Below are 17,184 nucleotides of genomic sequence, written 5' to 3'. Positions count from 1 at the left end.
ACAATTTATTATTATTATTATTATTATTATTATTATTTCAAAACGTATGGTGTACAACGTGCAGAGCATGTAAATCAAGAAATGGACTTTAATTCCAGAACATGGTGACAGCTTGAGCCCATTTAGATGTGACCCTAAAAAAACAAAAGCGGCCAACGCGGGTGTCGGGGCCCACGGGAGCTCCTCTTTCTCGTACTCATGGGGGCCCACATCTTTGGTTCAATTATTTCAGACAAATTTCCTTCTTCTTCTTTTTTTTTTATGGGTCAAAGATTATTTCAGACAATTTCAGAAGCAGCACTTCCCTGCTTTTTTCCATGGACGAGAAGCCACCAGCTCAAAAAGAGAAAAAAAAAATCTGGACTTTAAAAAAGGAGAAGAAAACTAAGAAAATGTGTCGGAAATCGAACTTTGTCTTTCTCGCGCGATTTTGCTTTTCTGGGGATATCTTCGAACGATGCAAAGAGGAGGAAGAAATGGAAACTGGGAAGGTCATGAGAGGGCAGAAACAAGTGCTTTTTTATGGTTCTTTCTATATAGAGACAGACCTCAAAAGCCAAACGCTAAAGTGGATCGTCAAGAACGCAAAGAACCTCGTTTCGGGCTTTGTATTTTGGGATATTTACACCAATAGTTCCTAAACTTTGATTCGATGTACAATTTGATCCATAAACTTCTAATTTGTTCAATGTAGTCCATGAACTTTAGCCTAATGTTCAATATAGTCCATGCATTTTTTATACATATTCAATGTAGTCCTTGAATTATAAGAAAATATTCAATGTAGTTCTTAAACTTGAATCAATGAAAGGACTACATTAAATATTTTTATGTAATTAGGGAACCAAATTGAGAAAAATGGCTTTGAACAAATTAAAAGTTTAGGGACCGCATTGCACATTGAGATAAAAATTAGGGACTGTTTGTGTCATTTTCCCTTGTATTTTCTTATGTCTGAGAGAGAGAGATCGGGAGGAGTTCTAGTGTCTGAGATAGAGAGAGAGAGAAGGTAATGATGGGACACACAATAGCTTCTTAAATCAAAGGAAACAAAGAAGAAAAGAGTGGGAAATAGAATAAAGAGTAACGTTAAAGTTTGTCTCGTAACACTGATCGAAGTATATTCGATTTTGATTTTGAGAATTATGATTATGCACAGTAATAGAGTGATTGATGTATTGAAAATTATGAATTTTTTTTAATTGATTGTTTAATAAGTGTCTTCAAAACACTTTTAAGAGTAGCTTGTGCAATACTAAGACGGAAACACAAGCTCTCTTGCTTTCCTTTTTAATGAAGTTTCCAAGTTGGGGACAAGGCATGGTTTCTTTTCATGATGGATGTTTGGCGGCCAACTGTGCTTAAGCTTAATTTTTTTTTTAGATTTTACTTCTCATCCATGTCTATGCATTTTTACATTTAATCAAGGCCCTGCACTTTTTATTTGTGTTAAATATGTCTTGAATTTTATGTTCTCGGTCCGATTCAACACCCGACCCGACATATTTTTGTGCGACCCGAAAATTGAGATTTAGTTCGTGATGCGGAGAGTTGGGCCGATAGGCCCAACTCGTAGCAAGTGAACAAATCTCAATGGCGGTCCGCCCGAGCTGGAGCAAGCGAACCAATGTCTCGGGGGGTTCGGGGGCGTAGCCCTCGAGGAAAAATTTCGGGAGCACTATTTATACTGCGGCTAGGTTTTCTCATTGACATAGAGAGAGAGAGAGAGAGAGAGAGAGAGAGAGAGAGAGAGAGAGAGAGAGAGAGAGAATTTTATTTTCAGAGAGTTTTGTAAGCTGTGAGCTTTTGTCGTTGTTTCGACTTTTGAAAACTGTACTCTCTTTGATTATAGTGGAATCTTGTCTTGCCTCGCCCGTGGACGTAGATCACGTTGTGATCGAACCACGTAAATCCTCGTGTTCTGTGTTTGCTTTTCCTCGTTTGCTACAACAATTTGTCTAATCGAATCCTTCTATTTTCATAAAATTTTCTAATTAAATCATTATGATACCAAACCCAAATAAATCTAGCTAATATAGTTGTCAGCCGACGTCACAATGTGACATGGATGAAATTTTCGCAGCATGAATGTCTGCATTGGCTAAGTTTTATCGACATCATATTCTGACATCGTCCACATTGACTAAATTTTTCATGACGTCCCCATGGGTATATCATAGTTTGTTCGCATCATACTTAGACATCGTCCAACAGCCATATCAGCTGAATTATGTTGCATTTGGTATCGAAGGGACTTCATTACAAAATTTGTGTATTGCATAAGGCCTTAATTAGACGAATTAAAAGTATAGGAAATCGATTAGAAAAAGGCGTGAAACTACATGGATGAAAAAGTAAATGTTTTTTAACCCGATCACACATGCTAGCCACTGATGTCCAAGGCGAAACTCTTAATCGATCATCGGATTAATTATGCAATTAAACTCATAAAAAAAAAGATGGATAAGAATGTAAAACTACACATAGATATAGACTTGTAGGAGCCGTGTAATTGACAATACATAGATAGAGACTTATAGGGCTAATAATGAATTAGGACCACCTATTAATTTTGTATCTATCTCAGCAGCTGCAACATAGATCTTCTGAATGTGTGGAAGCTTCCAGTTGTATAAATGTTCACGTTTAGCATGGTCCTACTATGCCACATTAGTCTCTTCTGTCTTAGCTATTTGTTTCTTTTCTTTTAATTTCTATTCTTTTACTTCTTTTTTTCCTCATGAGTTGGATGAGAGATCTTGCTGGCACACCATCATGGATTTCGATATGCTCCTATATAAATTTTTAATTATTCTAATTGATTTGGATGAATGAATATAATTATTGATGAGAGATATGGGTTTATTCAAGATTTGTTATAAAAAAAAAAGTGCACAATAGCACACACTAGCACTAGCTTAATTTCTTTGTGTTGAATTAATCACGTGAAATGCTACATGATTGGCTTCAAAGATTAGGACGATTTAAATAGTATGTCCACACCCCTTTGTCTAGAGGCAATTGAAAAGTACGTTGCGAGATTGTTTCGAATAGCTTAAACTTTTAATTATGACTTATGAGATTGGGAGTGATTTTTTACTTTCAATTTTAATGGTGGCTCTTGTTGAATGTACAATTCAACTTGAATTTGAATATGACCATGCTTTTAGATTGCAAAAAAATAATAAAAAAAAAGTATAGTCTAAGCTACAGCAAAATAGCATGTACAATTAACCAAAAGGAGAAAAAAAAAGTTTTTGAGTTGCATGAATTTCTCCTAGAAAAAAGGAAAATACTATGAAAGAATTCTAAGTTGGTACTCTCATGACACATTTTCCCTGATCCAATTTTCGTCCAACAAAAATTCTCGGACCGGTACCCTCATAATACACATTTATCTCAATCTGATATCATCTCGTGAAGAATCTCAAACCGGCACGTCTCACCCTGCTAACAAAGAATAGAATTTTTCGTGAAATGAATATTAATTCGGGGTAAAAGTGTTGCAGGGTACCGATTCAGGATATTTTGCGAGGTGAAAATCAGTTTGCGACAGGTTATCACGGGCCATCCTAGATAATAATTATTTCACTCTGGCATTATACTATGCAACTAGATAACATAAAAAAGAAGTAAGGGTCATGTCGGTTTTCTGCAAATGGCTTGGAGGCTCCAAAGAGGACCGAAATTTCCACGATGTTAATGCATCCAAAAAAAAGCTGTAAAATAGTGACAAGGACTTTTCATATATATATATATACAAAAATAAAAGTCATTATCATTGATTTAGGACGGTTTGGTAGCAAATTATGCTCAACGTGGATAGGCACCTAAAATTTTCAAATGCATGTATGATGATTGGACTCCCCCATGTATAAAATGTCCAATGTCTTTTTTATTTTTATTTTTTTTAGGGTGAAGTATATCTGTCTTTAAATAGGACGAGAAAACCAAACCACAAGTTTGTGTTAGAGAATTGATGTATCTCTGTTGAATTTTTTTTTTTGGCATTAAATTAAGGTTTTAGTTTGATTGGCTTGTAAGCTATCTCCCACAAGCATCAATGATTCATCTTCCATGCAAGCTTCTGCCACAAGTGTGCTGTCGTGGGATTACTCTTGAAACCCAGAGGCTAACACACATGATCAACTTTAAGATTAAGATTAGGGAGATAACATGAAAAGGAGAATTCACTGAAAATTTCATTCGAGCACATGCTCATATGTGCTTTGCTGTCTGTTGTATTAAAATTTATATTATCTCGATCGTTGAGCTCGGTTCCTTCAATAGATCGTCCGGAATCTCTAGACATTTCATATCTTTCCCGATTGTTTCCTTACACATCTCTTCCGACTCGTATCCTTCCATTGCCCCCTTTTGACTGATGGTTTTGTATCTCGCTCGCATCTCCTCACTCGAGCCTCCCGAAGGTCCATGTTTAGCACGACTGAACCGTCTCCAGCACGGCATTCTCTCATGTCACGTTCCATTCTTGATTTGGGTGCAATACCTACTTGATCTCGACAAGATTCAATTCCAATCTCTGTCGCCTCGTCTTTGAAGTCACTCATTCCGTGCCCAAGTTGATGTCTCATATGAAGAGTATGACTCAAGTCACTCATTCCCAATAAGTAAAGCTTTTAGAGTCGGAATTCCATCGCTTCTTTAATCCTTGTCGGTAAATACAACGCAAGGAAGAGGGCAAACCAGTAATTTCCGCTTCCGAATTCCTCCAGCAGCCGAACAAAATCACGCATTATTATTACTATTATTATTATTATTATTATTATTATTATTCACGAAAACAGCAAAATTCGGGCCCCACAATCACAGCCACGCCGTACAAAAGTCCCCAGACCCACTTCCGTCATTTCACCCAAAAAAATACAAAAATAATGCCCTTTCCTTCCCCTTTTTTTATTTTTCCGTATTTCCATATTTTTCTTTTCCATCCCCTTCTTTTCTCTCTCCTCTTTCTCTCTCTCTATGTCTGTGCTCTGTTTTCTCTGCAACTAGCAGAGAAAGAAAGCTACAATCTTTGCGGAAATCGAGCGCCCGGAAACCACCCCGCACCACCACCACCACCACCATCTCCGCCGAAGCGCGCACCCGCGAAAACCCTAGCGAGCTCGCGGCCCCGCGGGCAATGGAGAACCTCCCGCATTCCTCCCTCCGCCCGGGCAAGCTCCCCAAGAAGCCGCCGCCGCCGCAGCACGCGGCCGCGGCCAAGGCCCTCTACGACGACGTCTTCGGCGGCCCGCCCCGGTACGGCGGCGTCCCCGCCCTCCTCTCCCCGCGCCCGGAGGACTACGGCGAGATATTCGGCGGCTTCCACGCGCCCCGGGCCGCGGCGATCCCCGTGCTGGATCTCCCCCCCGCCGCTGCCGCGGCGGCCGGGGGCGGGGGCGGGGGCGGCGCGTTCGTCGACGTCCGGAGCCCCGGGTTCGACTACTCCGAGGTGTTCGGCGGGCCCGGGGGCCTGGATTTCGCCGACGGGCGGGAGGTCTTGGCCGGGCAGGCCAATGGTGGGGATTGCGGGTCCAGCGATGAAGCTTGGTACGTGCCGTGCGCGTGCATTTTCTATCTTCTTCTTCGGCTTGAATGTCTGTTGGGTTTTTCTTTTGAAATTCCTTCTTTTCTTGGGTCGGTTTAGTTCAGTTTTCAGAGTAGAGAATGCGACTGCGATTGTCTTTAGCTGTCCGGTTTCTGCTCTATTTAAATGGTTTTCTGGTTGGTGAGTTAGTTAGTCAGGAGTTCTTTGCTTGTAGAACAATGCATCAAGTTCTTTATCTTCTTCTTATTATTTGTTTTTCTCTTTTAGCTTGCTGAATGAGTTTCATGAGGATCGCTTGGTCATTGACTGGTTTAGTTACTTGGGGATGGTGAGATTTTGCTTTGTGGGTGCTGTTTATGGGGCTTCCAGGTGAAGTGTAGATGTCAAAACGGGGCCTTCTTCTTATTTTTTTTTTCTTTTTCTTTTTGTGATTCTTTGGGGTTGGTTTTGTGGGGTTTGGTGGATGGGACAAATCATTCTTGCAAGTGCAAGTTACTTGAATTTGATCTATCCGGTCACTTGGCAGGTTTAACTGCATTGCAGCGAACTTTTCTGTCAAGGCAAATATTTCATTTTCGGGCGAAATTTGAGTATTTTCAGTATGGGAAACCGTCTGTTTGTTGTCCAAGTGCGGTGACTCATTTTTTCAGCTAATTCTCTCATTTTTCCTCATGATTGTGTGCAAAGACTCTGAATTCTAAAGTGATAATCTTCATACAGACCGTGAATTAAGCTATTTGCTGTAAATATCATGGCTTGCTGCATTATTAACCGACTCAAAGCGAAGCAGGGCTTCTTTTAACTGTAGAGCATGTTTTCGGTTTCAACTTCTTTGTTCACAGGACCCCATCAGCATCAGATTATATGTCCGAGGAGTCAGACCATTCCGGGAGTAATCAATACTTCTCAAATGGGGATCCTTATAATTCAGTTGATGCCGACATAGAGTACAACATGTCGTACCATAAAGCCAACATTGGAAGCAATTCAGAAACTTCAAATGGGATTAGACATGCAAATCAGATACATGCTGTTCCCGGTTTCTCATATTTAGTAGATCAAAGATCTGCTATTCCATATCAAGAGTGTTCAGATCCATCCTCGTGGCGAACTTGTGACGACAACCTAGATGTTAATTTTTGCAGGGAAAGGATGAAGGGAAAAGGCAAACATCTTAGGAAGACTGTATCACACCTCTCTAACACGGACAATTTCCGAGAAACATATCAAAACGATATGAGACCTCAGAGGGAATATGGAAGAATGAATTCTTGCCCCAATAAGGCATTTGTGACGATTTCGGAGATCAACCTCAGGACTGAACCATCTCATCTGCCACCACCCTCGAGACCGCCGCCTGCATTTGATTTCAAGATTGGAGATGCCAGTGGATTGGCTTCAAGCTGGAAGGAGATGTCTCCTGAAGGGAGTGAAGGTGATGGTTCTCCCCGTTTCTTTGATGTAGAGATAGATGCCAGTTCATCTGCAGCAGTAGCCTCTGCTGCTGCAATGAAAGATGCGATGGACAAAGCTCAAGCCAGACTGAGAAGCGCCAGAGACTTGATGGAAAGAAAGAAGGAGGGTGTGCACCGTACAAAACTGGGTTCTCATAAAGACTCTAAAGATATAATGGGTAAAGTAAGAAGTAAGGTGGCCGACGGAATGGATAGTCGAAAGGTTGAGAGAGTGCAAGCCACCAATCAGAGAGATAGCGGTGAAATGAAAAGCTTCATAACGCGGAATGTGATGGAGCCACATCAGGGTAGTACAGATGAAAATATCTCCAAAAGACGAGGGAAAGGATCGTCTTCCTCTCAGATGTTTGGCTACTCTGAGGAAGCTGCTGAATGGAAAGAAGCAACACTGCTTTCAGAAATGACAGGAATTGATAGATCTGGAGGGGCTCATGAACATACAAACAGGGAAAGAGTTCTTGAGTATGATAACGATCATGGCAATGGGCAGATTGGGAAAAACGCAGGTTTTGAAGCTTTTGAGACTCAAGAAAGCAGTAGGAAGATGAAAGTGGTCAGAGAAGCATATAGGGGGAAGGAGTTTGATGACAGTGGCCGAAGGATGGGTAACAAGGAAAATCCCACGGCAGCTAAGCAGGTCCATAGGCAAAAAGACCCTGAAAGGAAAGATAAAGTGGTTGAAGGATTTGTTCAGAGTGAAGGGATTGAAAAAAAGCATAACATGGCTTCGCATCAGATTGAAACTTGTAGTAGGCCTGAGAATGCTCAATATGTGAAGAAAGATGAGAGCATGGGCAAAGTTCTGGGTGAAGTGAATGACTTTGACCTTAGAAAGGGTGTGCAGCATGGGCAAGATGGGAAGAATCTGGAAAAGGTGAGCCCAAGCTTTGGATCTGAGGAAGAATTAAAGGAGAGTTACAAGTTAAGAGAGCAGATTTCTGACTGGGAAGAGAGAAGACCTGGAATAGCTATCGAGCAAGAGAAAATTCAGCATGGCAGAAGGAGGACGTTCGAGATTGAAAATACTGAGAAGAATCTGGAGGGAGATCTCAAGTGGACAGAAAACGGTCGAAAGAAGGAAGAGACTGCTGAAGAAGAAGAAAAGAAAGGGAGATTACCAGATGTGTCTAAGCAAGAAGAGGAGGAAAAGAAATTGAAAAACCTCCAGGAGCTGAAAGACAAAGAAAAGCTAAAAGAAGCTCAAGAAAAAGAAGAGAGCAAGAGACGACTAAGGGAGGCTCACGAGCAGGAAGAGAAGAACAGGAGACTAAGAGAGGCTCGCGAACGGGAAGAGAATGAGAGAAGGCAAAAGGAAATTCTTGAGAAGGAAGAGAAAGAGAGGAAATTAAGAGAGGCTCGTGAGCAAGAAGAGAACGAGAGGAGGCAAAGGGAAATTATTGAGAAGGAAGAGAAGGAGAGGAGACTAAGAGAGGCTCGTGAACAAGAAGAGAAGGAGAGGAGGCAAAAGGAAATTCTCGAGAAGGAAGAGAAGGAGAGGAGACTTAGAGAGGCTCGTGAACAAGAAGAGATCGAGAGGAGGCGAAAGGAAATTCTCGAGAAGGAAGAGAAGGAGAGGAGACTAAAAAAGGCTTGTGAACAAGAAGAGAAGGAGAGGAGGCAAAAGGAAATTCTTGAGAAGGAAGAGAAGGAGAGGAGACTAAGAGAGGCTCATGAACAGGAAGAGAACGAGAGGAGGCGAAAGGAAATTCTCGAGAAGGAAGAGAACGAGAGGAGACTTAGAGAGGCTCGTGAACTTGAAGCGAATGAGCAGGAGAGGAGGCAAAAGGAAATTTTTGAGAAGGAAGAGACGGACAGGAGACTAAGAGAGGCTCGTGAGCAGCAAGAAATTGAGAGGAATTTCAGGGAGACTCTTGAGAAGGAAGAGAAGGAGAAGATGCTTAGAGAAGCTCTTGAAGTGGAAGAGAGAGAGAAGAAACTAAAAGAAGCTCATGTAAGTGATGAATACGAGAAAAAACTGGCAGAAGGTAAGCAACGGGAAGACAGTGGGGAGATGCTAAAGCCGGCTAGTGGAAGAGGAGCAGCTGAAAAAGTGGGCGATAAATCTCAAGCAAATGAAGACAACGAGAAATGTGTTGAAGAGGCTTCTGGGTTTGCAGAAAATCGCGAAGTTTTGATGGATGTCCAGACGAATGAAGAGATCAAAGCAGCATTTGATAAGGAATCCGAACTGGAAGACCTGGATAATGCATTCAAAGATAATATTGAGTTTGAAGTGATTAATGACAGGCTCCACGAAGTAAGTGATATGGGAGAATTTAGTAGTCTGACAGAAGATTGTATGCTAGCTCAGAAGGATCAGGCGTGCTGGCAAAATAGGAATGAGAATATCCGGTCACATAGTGCGCCTGGGGAATGTGATGAAAACTTGGATACATCAACAACTACGGAGGCCTCTACTCAGGGCAATAAAGTTTCTAGGAATGAGTCTGGAAGTGAAAAGAAACCATCAGCAGTTGAAATTACAAAGATGACTGATGAGGGTAGTAAGTTTGCTGGTGTGGCCCAAGCCGAGTTGAAAAATAGAGAGGATGTATGTAAAATGGACAACATCAGAGAGTCATGGCCTTTGGACAACAGAGATAAGACGACTGGTGCTACTTTTGCTGGGGTTGAGCAGATGGATGTTGAGGCTAGTGGAAGAGTCTCACGTGCCAGTTGCAGTACTTCATATAATGAGGGAAAATCTGGCCATGAAAAGGGAGAGAGAAAAGATAATATCAAGCAGAACCGGATTCCGTTGCAGCAAAATGAAAAGAAGGATAAGTTTACATCAACTCAAGTCTTGAAAGAGGGATTTGATATTGGAAAGAAGACAGAGACATCTCAGCCAGATCTACTAAACCCTCAGAAAACAGGAAAGCAGCACAATGCTCCCCATATTGGAGTTGGAATAGAGAAGATTGTAAATAGAGCAACGATAACAGAATTGAAAGATGCTGATGGGTTGAGAAAAGAACAAGGACTGGAAAAGGAGCGCCTTAGAAAGCTGGAGGAGGAGAGGGAAAGAGAAAGGGAACGAGAAAAGGATAGGATGGCGGTTGATAGAGCAACCCTTGAAGCCCGCGAAAGGGTATTATCTGAAACTCGTGAGAGGGCAGAAAGGGCTGCTTTGGAGAGAGCAACTGCTGAAGCTAGGCAAAGAGCAATTACGGAGGCACGTGAAAGATTGGAGAAGGTGTGTGCTGAGGCCCGGGAAAGAACATCTACTGAGAAGTCATCTTCAGAGGCGAGGCTCAGGGCAGAACGAGCTGCTGTGGAGAGAGCCACAGCAGAGGCTCGAGAGCGTGCTGCTGAAAGGGCAATGGCTGAGAAGGCCACTTCTGATAAGTTCCCCACTTCAAGATATAATGGAATGAGAGAAAGTTCACAATCATTGGTTGGTGCAATTATTTCCTACTTCTCTCTTACTGCGAACATATTTTGATTTAGTGGATTTGTCGCTATCTCTACATTGGCATGCATTTTGTCTGATAGTGTCTTATGTGATATTGTCTTGCAGGATCTGAGGGACACACAAAACCAAAGTGCAGGCTCTTCCAGCAGTTCAAGATATGCATACTCCTCTGGATATAGTGGTGAGCAGTATGGTTGCTAGAATAGTTTTAACACTGTGCGCGCGCGCTTTAACCCAAACTGCGTGTCTTTATTTTCTGTTTCCATCTCCTAACTATTATTGATTGTAATGTTTCGGTTTACCTGTATCTAAGGTTCTCATAATGCTGAGAGATCTGAAGGAGTGGAAGGTGAATCAGCTCAGAGGTCTAGAGCAAGGTTAGAGAGACATCGACGGACAGCTGAACGAGCAGTATGATTTCTCCTCTTCCATTGCTTTAAAATGGTTTTTGAAACATCCTGATGACTAATCCACCTTTGTGGTGCCCTCAGGCTAAGGCTCTTGCAGAAAAGAACATGCGAGATCTGCTTGCTCAGAGAGAGCAAGCAGAGAGAAACGTAAGTGTTTCTCCATAACAGTGATATATTGTGGATCTTTCAGCTGTCGTACAGATCTTGGTTCATTCGCTCTCTTGTATATGTGACAATTGCAGAGATTGGCTGAAAATCTTGATGCGGACGTCAAAAGGTGGTCAAGCAGTAAAGAAGGGAACCTACGTGCATTGCTCTCGACGTTGCAATACGTATGCTTTTGCACTTCTATCTGTTTCATGCAAGAAATCTAGCCTGCTTTTCCTGTATTGCTGGAAGAAGATTGAAATTGTAGTCTTTTAAGTTTATGTACCCAACAGCCAAATTAAACTGAAGAAATCACTTTATAGACTTTCTGGGCCTTCTTATCTTCTTCTGTCCGAAGAAATGATTCATCGAATAATGAGTCACCATTGATATCGACCCATCTGAGATCTCCAAAGATCTCTTTTTGAAGTATTTTGCATCTGTGCCTTAGACATTGTGTGTTCATACATAGATGTGTTAGAAAATTGATAAATTACTGGTTCACAAGTTTTTCTTAAAGTGGGACTTCCTTGGTTGCCAGATCCTAGGACCTGACAGTGGATGGCAACCCGTTCCACTGACAGAAGTGATAACCTCCGCTGCAGTCAAGAGAGCTTATAGGAAGGCCACTCTCTGTGTTCATCCTGACAAATTACAACAACGAGGTGCAAGTATTCAGCAGAAGTACATCTGCGAAAAGGTCTTTGATCTTCTCAAGGTGTGTCTCCAATATTCTGACCTGTGCTTTTGGCTTTCAACTTGCCTGCGCATAGCCACTTGTAAGCACCAAAAACCTTAAGGCTGAAATGAAACTGTTATATTTTGACACTTAATCTCCACATAACTAAATGGCCATGCGATTATCAACCAAAATGTGATTAGAGCAATGAGTTATTCATATTGATGGTGTGCATTTGTATTTTAAGAGTACGTAATTCAGCATTATGTTTATAAGAACCATTCAATAAGATCTTGAGAGTGCCCTGTTTAGTTTGCTTTCTCTTTTCACCTTTTCTCATGTGTCTTCTTCCCTTGTCCATCAATCTTAGGAGGCGTGGAACAAATTCAACTCAGAGGAGCGATAGCCCATGATTTCACATTCCACTATCTCGATGTAATTAGAGCCATTACCGTAGCTCGTGGGTGCTGCGGAAAAGAACGACCTATACTTAGCAATATTCGGATGTAAGAGTAGTCTTCAAGGTAGTTTGTTCTTTCAAGTCTTCAAGCTAGGTTTAACACGTGTACAGATGGAAGAAAGTAAGTCGCTCTCTTTGTGCTGCGGAAGCAATTTCTGATAGTCCAATATCCATTGTTGGAGACCGGGAAATTAGAATCATCCTGTCTTTCCTATTTTTGGAGCAATGCACGGCTCATCCTTTCATGAGCATTAGGTCCTGTATATGTCCTCCCCTCTGTTGTGCGCTAGGATGTGAATGAAGTAGAAATTTGGTGATCAAAGTACGATTAGTTGGCAGAGAATTTTCCAACTTTTGAAGCATGTTGATCTAGCGTGTTCCTTTACTCGTGCGACTTAGGAATTTCATCCCAAGTGAGCTTGCGTTGATCTCTTTTCGATTTAACGGTGAAGATGTCACCTCACTATCTACCAATGAGAGGTCACCTTGCAACCGACCAATTTGCCAGCCCTTGAAATATTCTAGTGAACAGTACAGATGCTTGCCCGGCCTTCTCAGATGAATAACGATGCATAGAAAATCTCAGGACCGTGACACTTTCCTTAGACACACCAAGTAATATAATTTTATCCCAACGAGTTGATATTTGAGGTCAATTTGCCTGTCGAAGTCGGTTTACTTTGCCAGGTGTTATTTCTTTTTTGATGGTTATTTTGGCATCTGTAAGCATTAAGCTCATACTGATCATGGTGGTGATCTTTGAACCCCAAAAAAAAGAAAAAGGTGATCCATCTGTCTTTTGGACGGTCATGTGTTAATGGTGGAAATGGGACATGCCCTGAATTACTACGGTTCAATATCGAAATGAGAACAAAAGGCGACAGACTCTACTCGTTGCAGAACCGGCCATCATAATTAATAATCAAGATGAGATCACGCGCGATGTGCCCCCACACTCGTAATTATTCTGCTGTTGTTCTTTTTGTCTACGCTTTAGTATTATAATTTTTAAAGGTTTATACGACGAGAAATCTCGAACCGCGCTACATATTCATTTCGAATCAATTTTTGTGTCGCAAAAAACCCCAAATTTGGTATACTCTTTTCATGTTTACATTGAACGAATTTTCGTGTCATAAAATATCCAAAATCAATACATCAATGTCCCATTGATCTAGAAATAATTTTGCGTCTCAAAAAATCCCAAACGAATACCATTCTCGACAATTTTACCCCGTTAGCTTCTATCCTATATCCTTTTAAATTACTGATGTGAAAACACGTGTGGCAACACAATTGGGATGATCGGCATTTGATGTGGGTTCGACGTGAAAATTCAACATGAAAAGGTCTCCCGGGAAGCAAGATCCAAAGAAAACGAGTTGAGATTGGGAAATCCGTTGAAATCCCAAATTCTACCCCAATTTTACCTTGAACTTTAGGTAGATTTGTAATGGCTGTAGAATTTAAAATTTTGTACCAATTTTATCACGAGACTTTCGGTCGTGTTAACCCCAACTTTTACTTTAAGAAAACCGTCTTAAGAATATAGAAGATGCATGATGCAAAAATACTTACTTGGCCATGAGATTAGTGGAGATAATTCATGAAATTGGGAGATAAAAATAAGTACAAAAGATCTTTAAGGTGAGCAGTTTCGTCTTTCATACTATTATTTTAATCACATAAATTACTATAAGAGAATGACCACATTCATAAATAATGTGAAGAAAATATTAAGGGACAAGTGCGTTAGAAGCCTCATAATTTGTCATGAAAGTACAATCGAGCCTTAAAATTTGTGCAAACAAGTCCTGAAATTTGTCAAATCGATCCAATCAAGTCCTTCCGTTGATTGTACTTATTGCACTTTCATGACAAGTTTTATGACTTAATCGCACTTTTTGAAAGTTTTATGACTCGACTGTATTTTCGCAACAAGTTTTAGAACTAAATTGCATTTCGTGATAATTTTTAGTACTTTCAGTGTACTTATCCAAACATCAATAAAATATACACTTTTTTTTTTTTCATCTGGAACATATTGAAAAGAAGGAAAGATTAAGCATTTTACTTTACAATGCGCTGAAAAATAATAATGAACATAGTAAAACGCGAGAGCAATGCAGTTCATTCCTCCATTGTTTTGGGAAAGCCCATTCATTTCTTGACAAGCTTCATTGAAACTGTGTAACATGAGAAGTCCCACTCGCTGACTGATCTTTGAAACCGCTTCCGTCGTTGATGTTTCCATGCATCAGCCGTCGTCTCGCCCACTTGCCCGCCAAAGCCATCCTCAGCAATCTCAGAGCCTCCTCTGTTCGGGCCATCCCGGCGCGCAGCCTCCACACCCATCACTCGTTCGACGAAATTCCCCACCGGGACCTCCGGTCGGTCAACTCCCTCCTTGCTTCGCGGGTCCGCTGCGGCGACGCTGCTGGTGCGTGGGTCCTGTTCCTTCGGTTGAGTTCGTCGCGGACCGACCTCGACGCGTATACTTTCACGCCCGTCTTGAGGGCTTGCTCGGCGCTTCCGCACCCGCAGCGCGGCCGGCTAGTGCATGGCTTGATGATCAAGACGGGCGCAGACTCCGGAACCATAAGCAAGACCGCCCTCGTGGACGTCTATTCCAAGTATGGTTGCTTGAGCGAGTCGGTGAAGGTGTTTGGAGAAATGGAATTTAGGGATGTTGTCAGTTGGAATGCTCTGCTTTCGAGTTTTCTGCGTCACGGCCTCGCGAAGGATGCGCTCCACATTTTTGAAGGTATGAGGAAGGAAAATGTGGAGATCAGCGAGTTTACCTTGTGTTCGATGCTTAAGGCTTGTGCTCTGCTCGAGGCGTATTCTCAGGGGAAGCAGGTTCATGGTATGGTGGTAGTTATGGGCCGAGACTTGGTGGTCTTGTCCACAGCCTTGATAGATTTTTACTCCAGCGTTGGGCGTATTGAGGAAGCCTTGAAAGTTTATAATTGTGTCGATCGCAGTGAGAGTGTGATGCGGAATGCAATGATTTCCGCTTGTGTTAGGAATCTGAAGTATAAAGAGGCCTTCTCAATAATGTCTTCGATGAAACCAAATGTTATTGCCCTCACAAGTGCTCTTGCAGCTTGCTCTGAGAACTCAGATTTGTGGATTGGGAAGCAGATACATTGTGTGGCAATACGTTTTGGGTTCACCTCCGACACTCAGCTGTGCAATGTTTTGTTGGACATGTATGCCAAGTGCGGGAAAGTTGGTCACGCAAAGACGTTGTTTGATAGCATTTTGAGAAAGGATGTGGTTTCTTGGACAACCATGATAGATGCATATGGAATAAACGGCGACGGGCTTGAAGCTTTTGTGCTTTTCAACAAGATGGGTGAGCTCCGAAGTGAAGTCTCACCAAATTACGTGACCCTTCTTGCTGTTTTATCAGCATGTGGTCACTCTGGATTGGTGGATCAAGGTAGGGCAAGCATCAACCTGGCTAGGCATAAGTATGGTTTGAACGCTGGTCCAGAGCATTATGCTTGTTTCATTGATAGTTTGGGTCGGGCAGGTCAAACAGAAGATGCTTGGTGCGTGTTTCACGAAATGGTCGAGAGTAATTGCAGACCTAATGCTGCTGTCTGGGCAGCTTTGCTGAATGCATGTAGTCTCAATCGAGATTTCTCTAGGGGGGAGCATGCTGCGAAGCAACTGTTGGAATTGGAGCCCGATAAGCCGGGTTATTACGTTCTGGTTTCGAATTTTTATGCCGCATTCGGTATGTGGGACTCTGTAGATACTATGAGGAATGAAATGAGGAAGAAAGGGCTTGTCAAAGAAAAAGGAAGTAGCTGGGTCACTGCTAGGTCACCATGAGGAAGGCATTCTCGTTTCATAACTGACACAGTGGAAGAGCTTGTTGAGCACTACCACTTTGGTGCAGTGACGCGGCTATTTCCGTTAGTCAGATATGAGTTATTCTAGCCATGGTCTGCGAACTTGGCATTAGTAAAGCTTCCACACTTATCTAACTTGGGGTTTCTTAAGGATAACTGAACGATGGCAATGATTCTGAGTACATATCTGTGCTGAACCGAGTCACTGATGTGTGCGCGGTGCTCCGATTGCTCGTGCTTACTAATACCTTTGTTCGCGGATGAAGGAATCCTATCCGGATGCACCATGAGGATAAACCTTTGATTCAAATACTCTCGTGGGTCGAAGCTAGTTGATTCGGGCCATACAGTTCATCAGCGAAATTCTCAGGAACTTGACGGTTACTTCTCCTTCTTTCTACTTTCGCACTTGGGATTCAGGAAATGAACCTATTTATACCAGCATAGCGTCCCTGTGCTGAGAATTTCGTTTCATGTTTTGACACTCCTTTTTCCCTGGTTCACTAGTACAGGATTCCCCAATTGAAATCTCAAAGTAGGATAAAGGATGGCATTTCAGGTTGACAACATCAGTTTCAGCTAGTACTGATTCTGTACCTGTGCATCCTCTTGGCGGTTTGAATCAAATGCGAAGCTCGATTTAGTTTTTGCTTAACGTTCAGACCAGCCTTCGTTCGAATAAACTTCGAGACAAGAATTTAGAACTTTGGCCGGCTGGAGCTAACCTAAGTCCAATTTTCTGGTAGTTTTTCCCTACTTTTCCTAGAAGTTTTGGGCACGCAATCATGCTTAACTAGCAGCTTCCATTAAGGGGTTATATGAAACTTCCCTAATTTCGTAATAAACTGTTCAATTTTAGTTGTAATGCTTAGGGGACCTTGGAAAATCTTCCTATTTGGAGGGGAATGATCACCATTTTGTTTGGACCCTCATAGAGCTGATGAAGAATTTTTTTTTTCTTTTTATTTTTCAAGAGTATCGCTGTTATCAAATTCTTCTCTCTCTTACTTAATTTGGGGCAAAAGGACACTATAAATGCCATAAGTTGTGTACGGAGATCACTTTGGTGCCATAACTTTTTTTCGGATCACTTTGGTGTCAACTTTTTTGAAAAACGATCACTTTAGTGCCAATGCTGACATGGCCGCCGGAAATCTGACGTGGCTCTTTTTTTATTAATT

At 41.9% G+C, this 17,184-nt stretch overlaps 2 protein-coding genes across 2 annotated transcripts; both read left to right on the top strand.

The window, feature by feature from the left end:
- Window positions 1-4,956: 4,956 nt before the first annotated feature.
- Window positions 4,957-12,502, top strand: LOC115680127 (auxilin-like protein 1). The gene is made up of 8 exons (XM_056312237.1): window positions 4,957-5,556; window positions 6,397-10,426; window positions 10,550-10,625; window positions 10,758-10,855; window positions 10,936-11,001; window positions 11,097-11,186; window positions 11,543-11,719; window positions 12,051-12,502. The coding sequence occupies exons 1-8, from the start codon at window positions 5,147-5,149 to the stop codon at window positions 12,084-12,086; spliced, it is 4,983 nt and encodes a 1,660-aa protein (XP_056168212.1). The 5' UTR covers window positions 4,957-5,146; the 3' UTR covers window positions 12,087-12,502.
- Window positions 12,503-14,270: 1,768 nt separating this feature from the next.
- Window positions 14,271-16,570, top strand: LOC115680093 (pentatricopeptide repeat-containing protein At5g66500, mitochondrial). Its single transcript, XM_030603831.2, has one exon. The coding sequence runs from the start codon at window positions 14,385-14,387 to the stop codon at window positions 15,981-15,983; it is 1,599 nt and encodes a 532-aa protein (XP_030459691.1). The 5' UTR covers window positions 14,271-14,384; the 3' UTR covers window positions 15,984-16,570.
- Window positions 16,571-17,184: the final 614 nt, after the last annotated feature.

Source organism: Syzygium oleosum, unplaced genomic scaffold (genome assembly GCF_021117445.2).
Source record: "Syzygium oleosum isolate NSW1041296 unplaced genomic scaffold, Sole_v2.1 Sole_v2.06, whole genome shotgun sequence".
Classification (NCBI taxonomy): Eukaryota; Viridiplantae; Streptophyta; class Magnoliopsida; order Myrtales; family Myrtaceae; genus Syzygium; species Syzygium oleosum.
This window is presented reverse-complemented; position numbering and strand designations above follow the sequence as displayed.

Coding starts and splice junctions, on each gene's coding strand:
- LOC115680127 (XM_056312237.1), top strand. CDS start 5,147: ATGGAGAACCTCCCGCATTCCTCCCTCCGCCCGGGCAAGCTCCCCAAG. Junction 11,002..11,096: donor GAGAGCAAGCAGAGAGAAAC/GTAAGTGTTTCT, acceptor TGACAATTGCAG/AGATTGGCTGAAAATCTTGA. Junction 11,720..12,050: donor AGGTCTTTGATCTTCTCAAG/GTGTGTCTCCAA, acceptor CATCAATCTTAG/GAGGCGTGGAACAAATTCAA.
- LOC115680093 (XM_030603831.2), top strand. CDS start 14,385: ATGTTTCCATGCATCAGCCGTCGTCTCGCCCACTTGCCCGCCAAAGCC.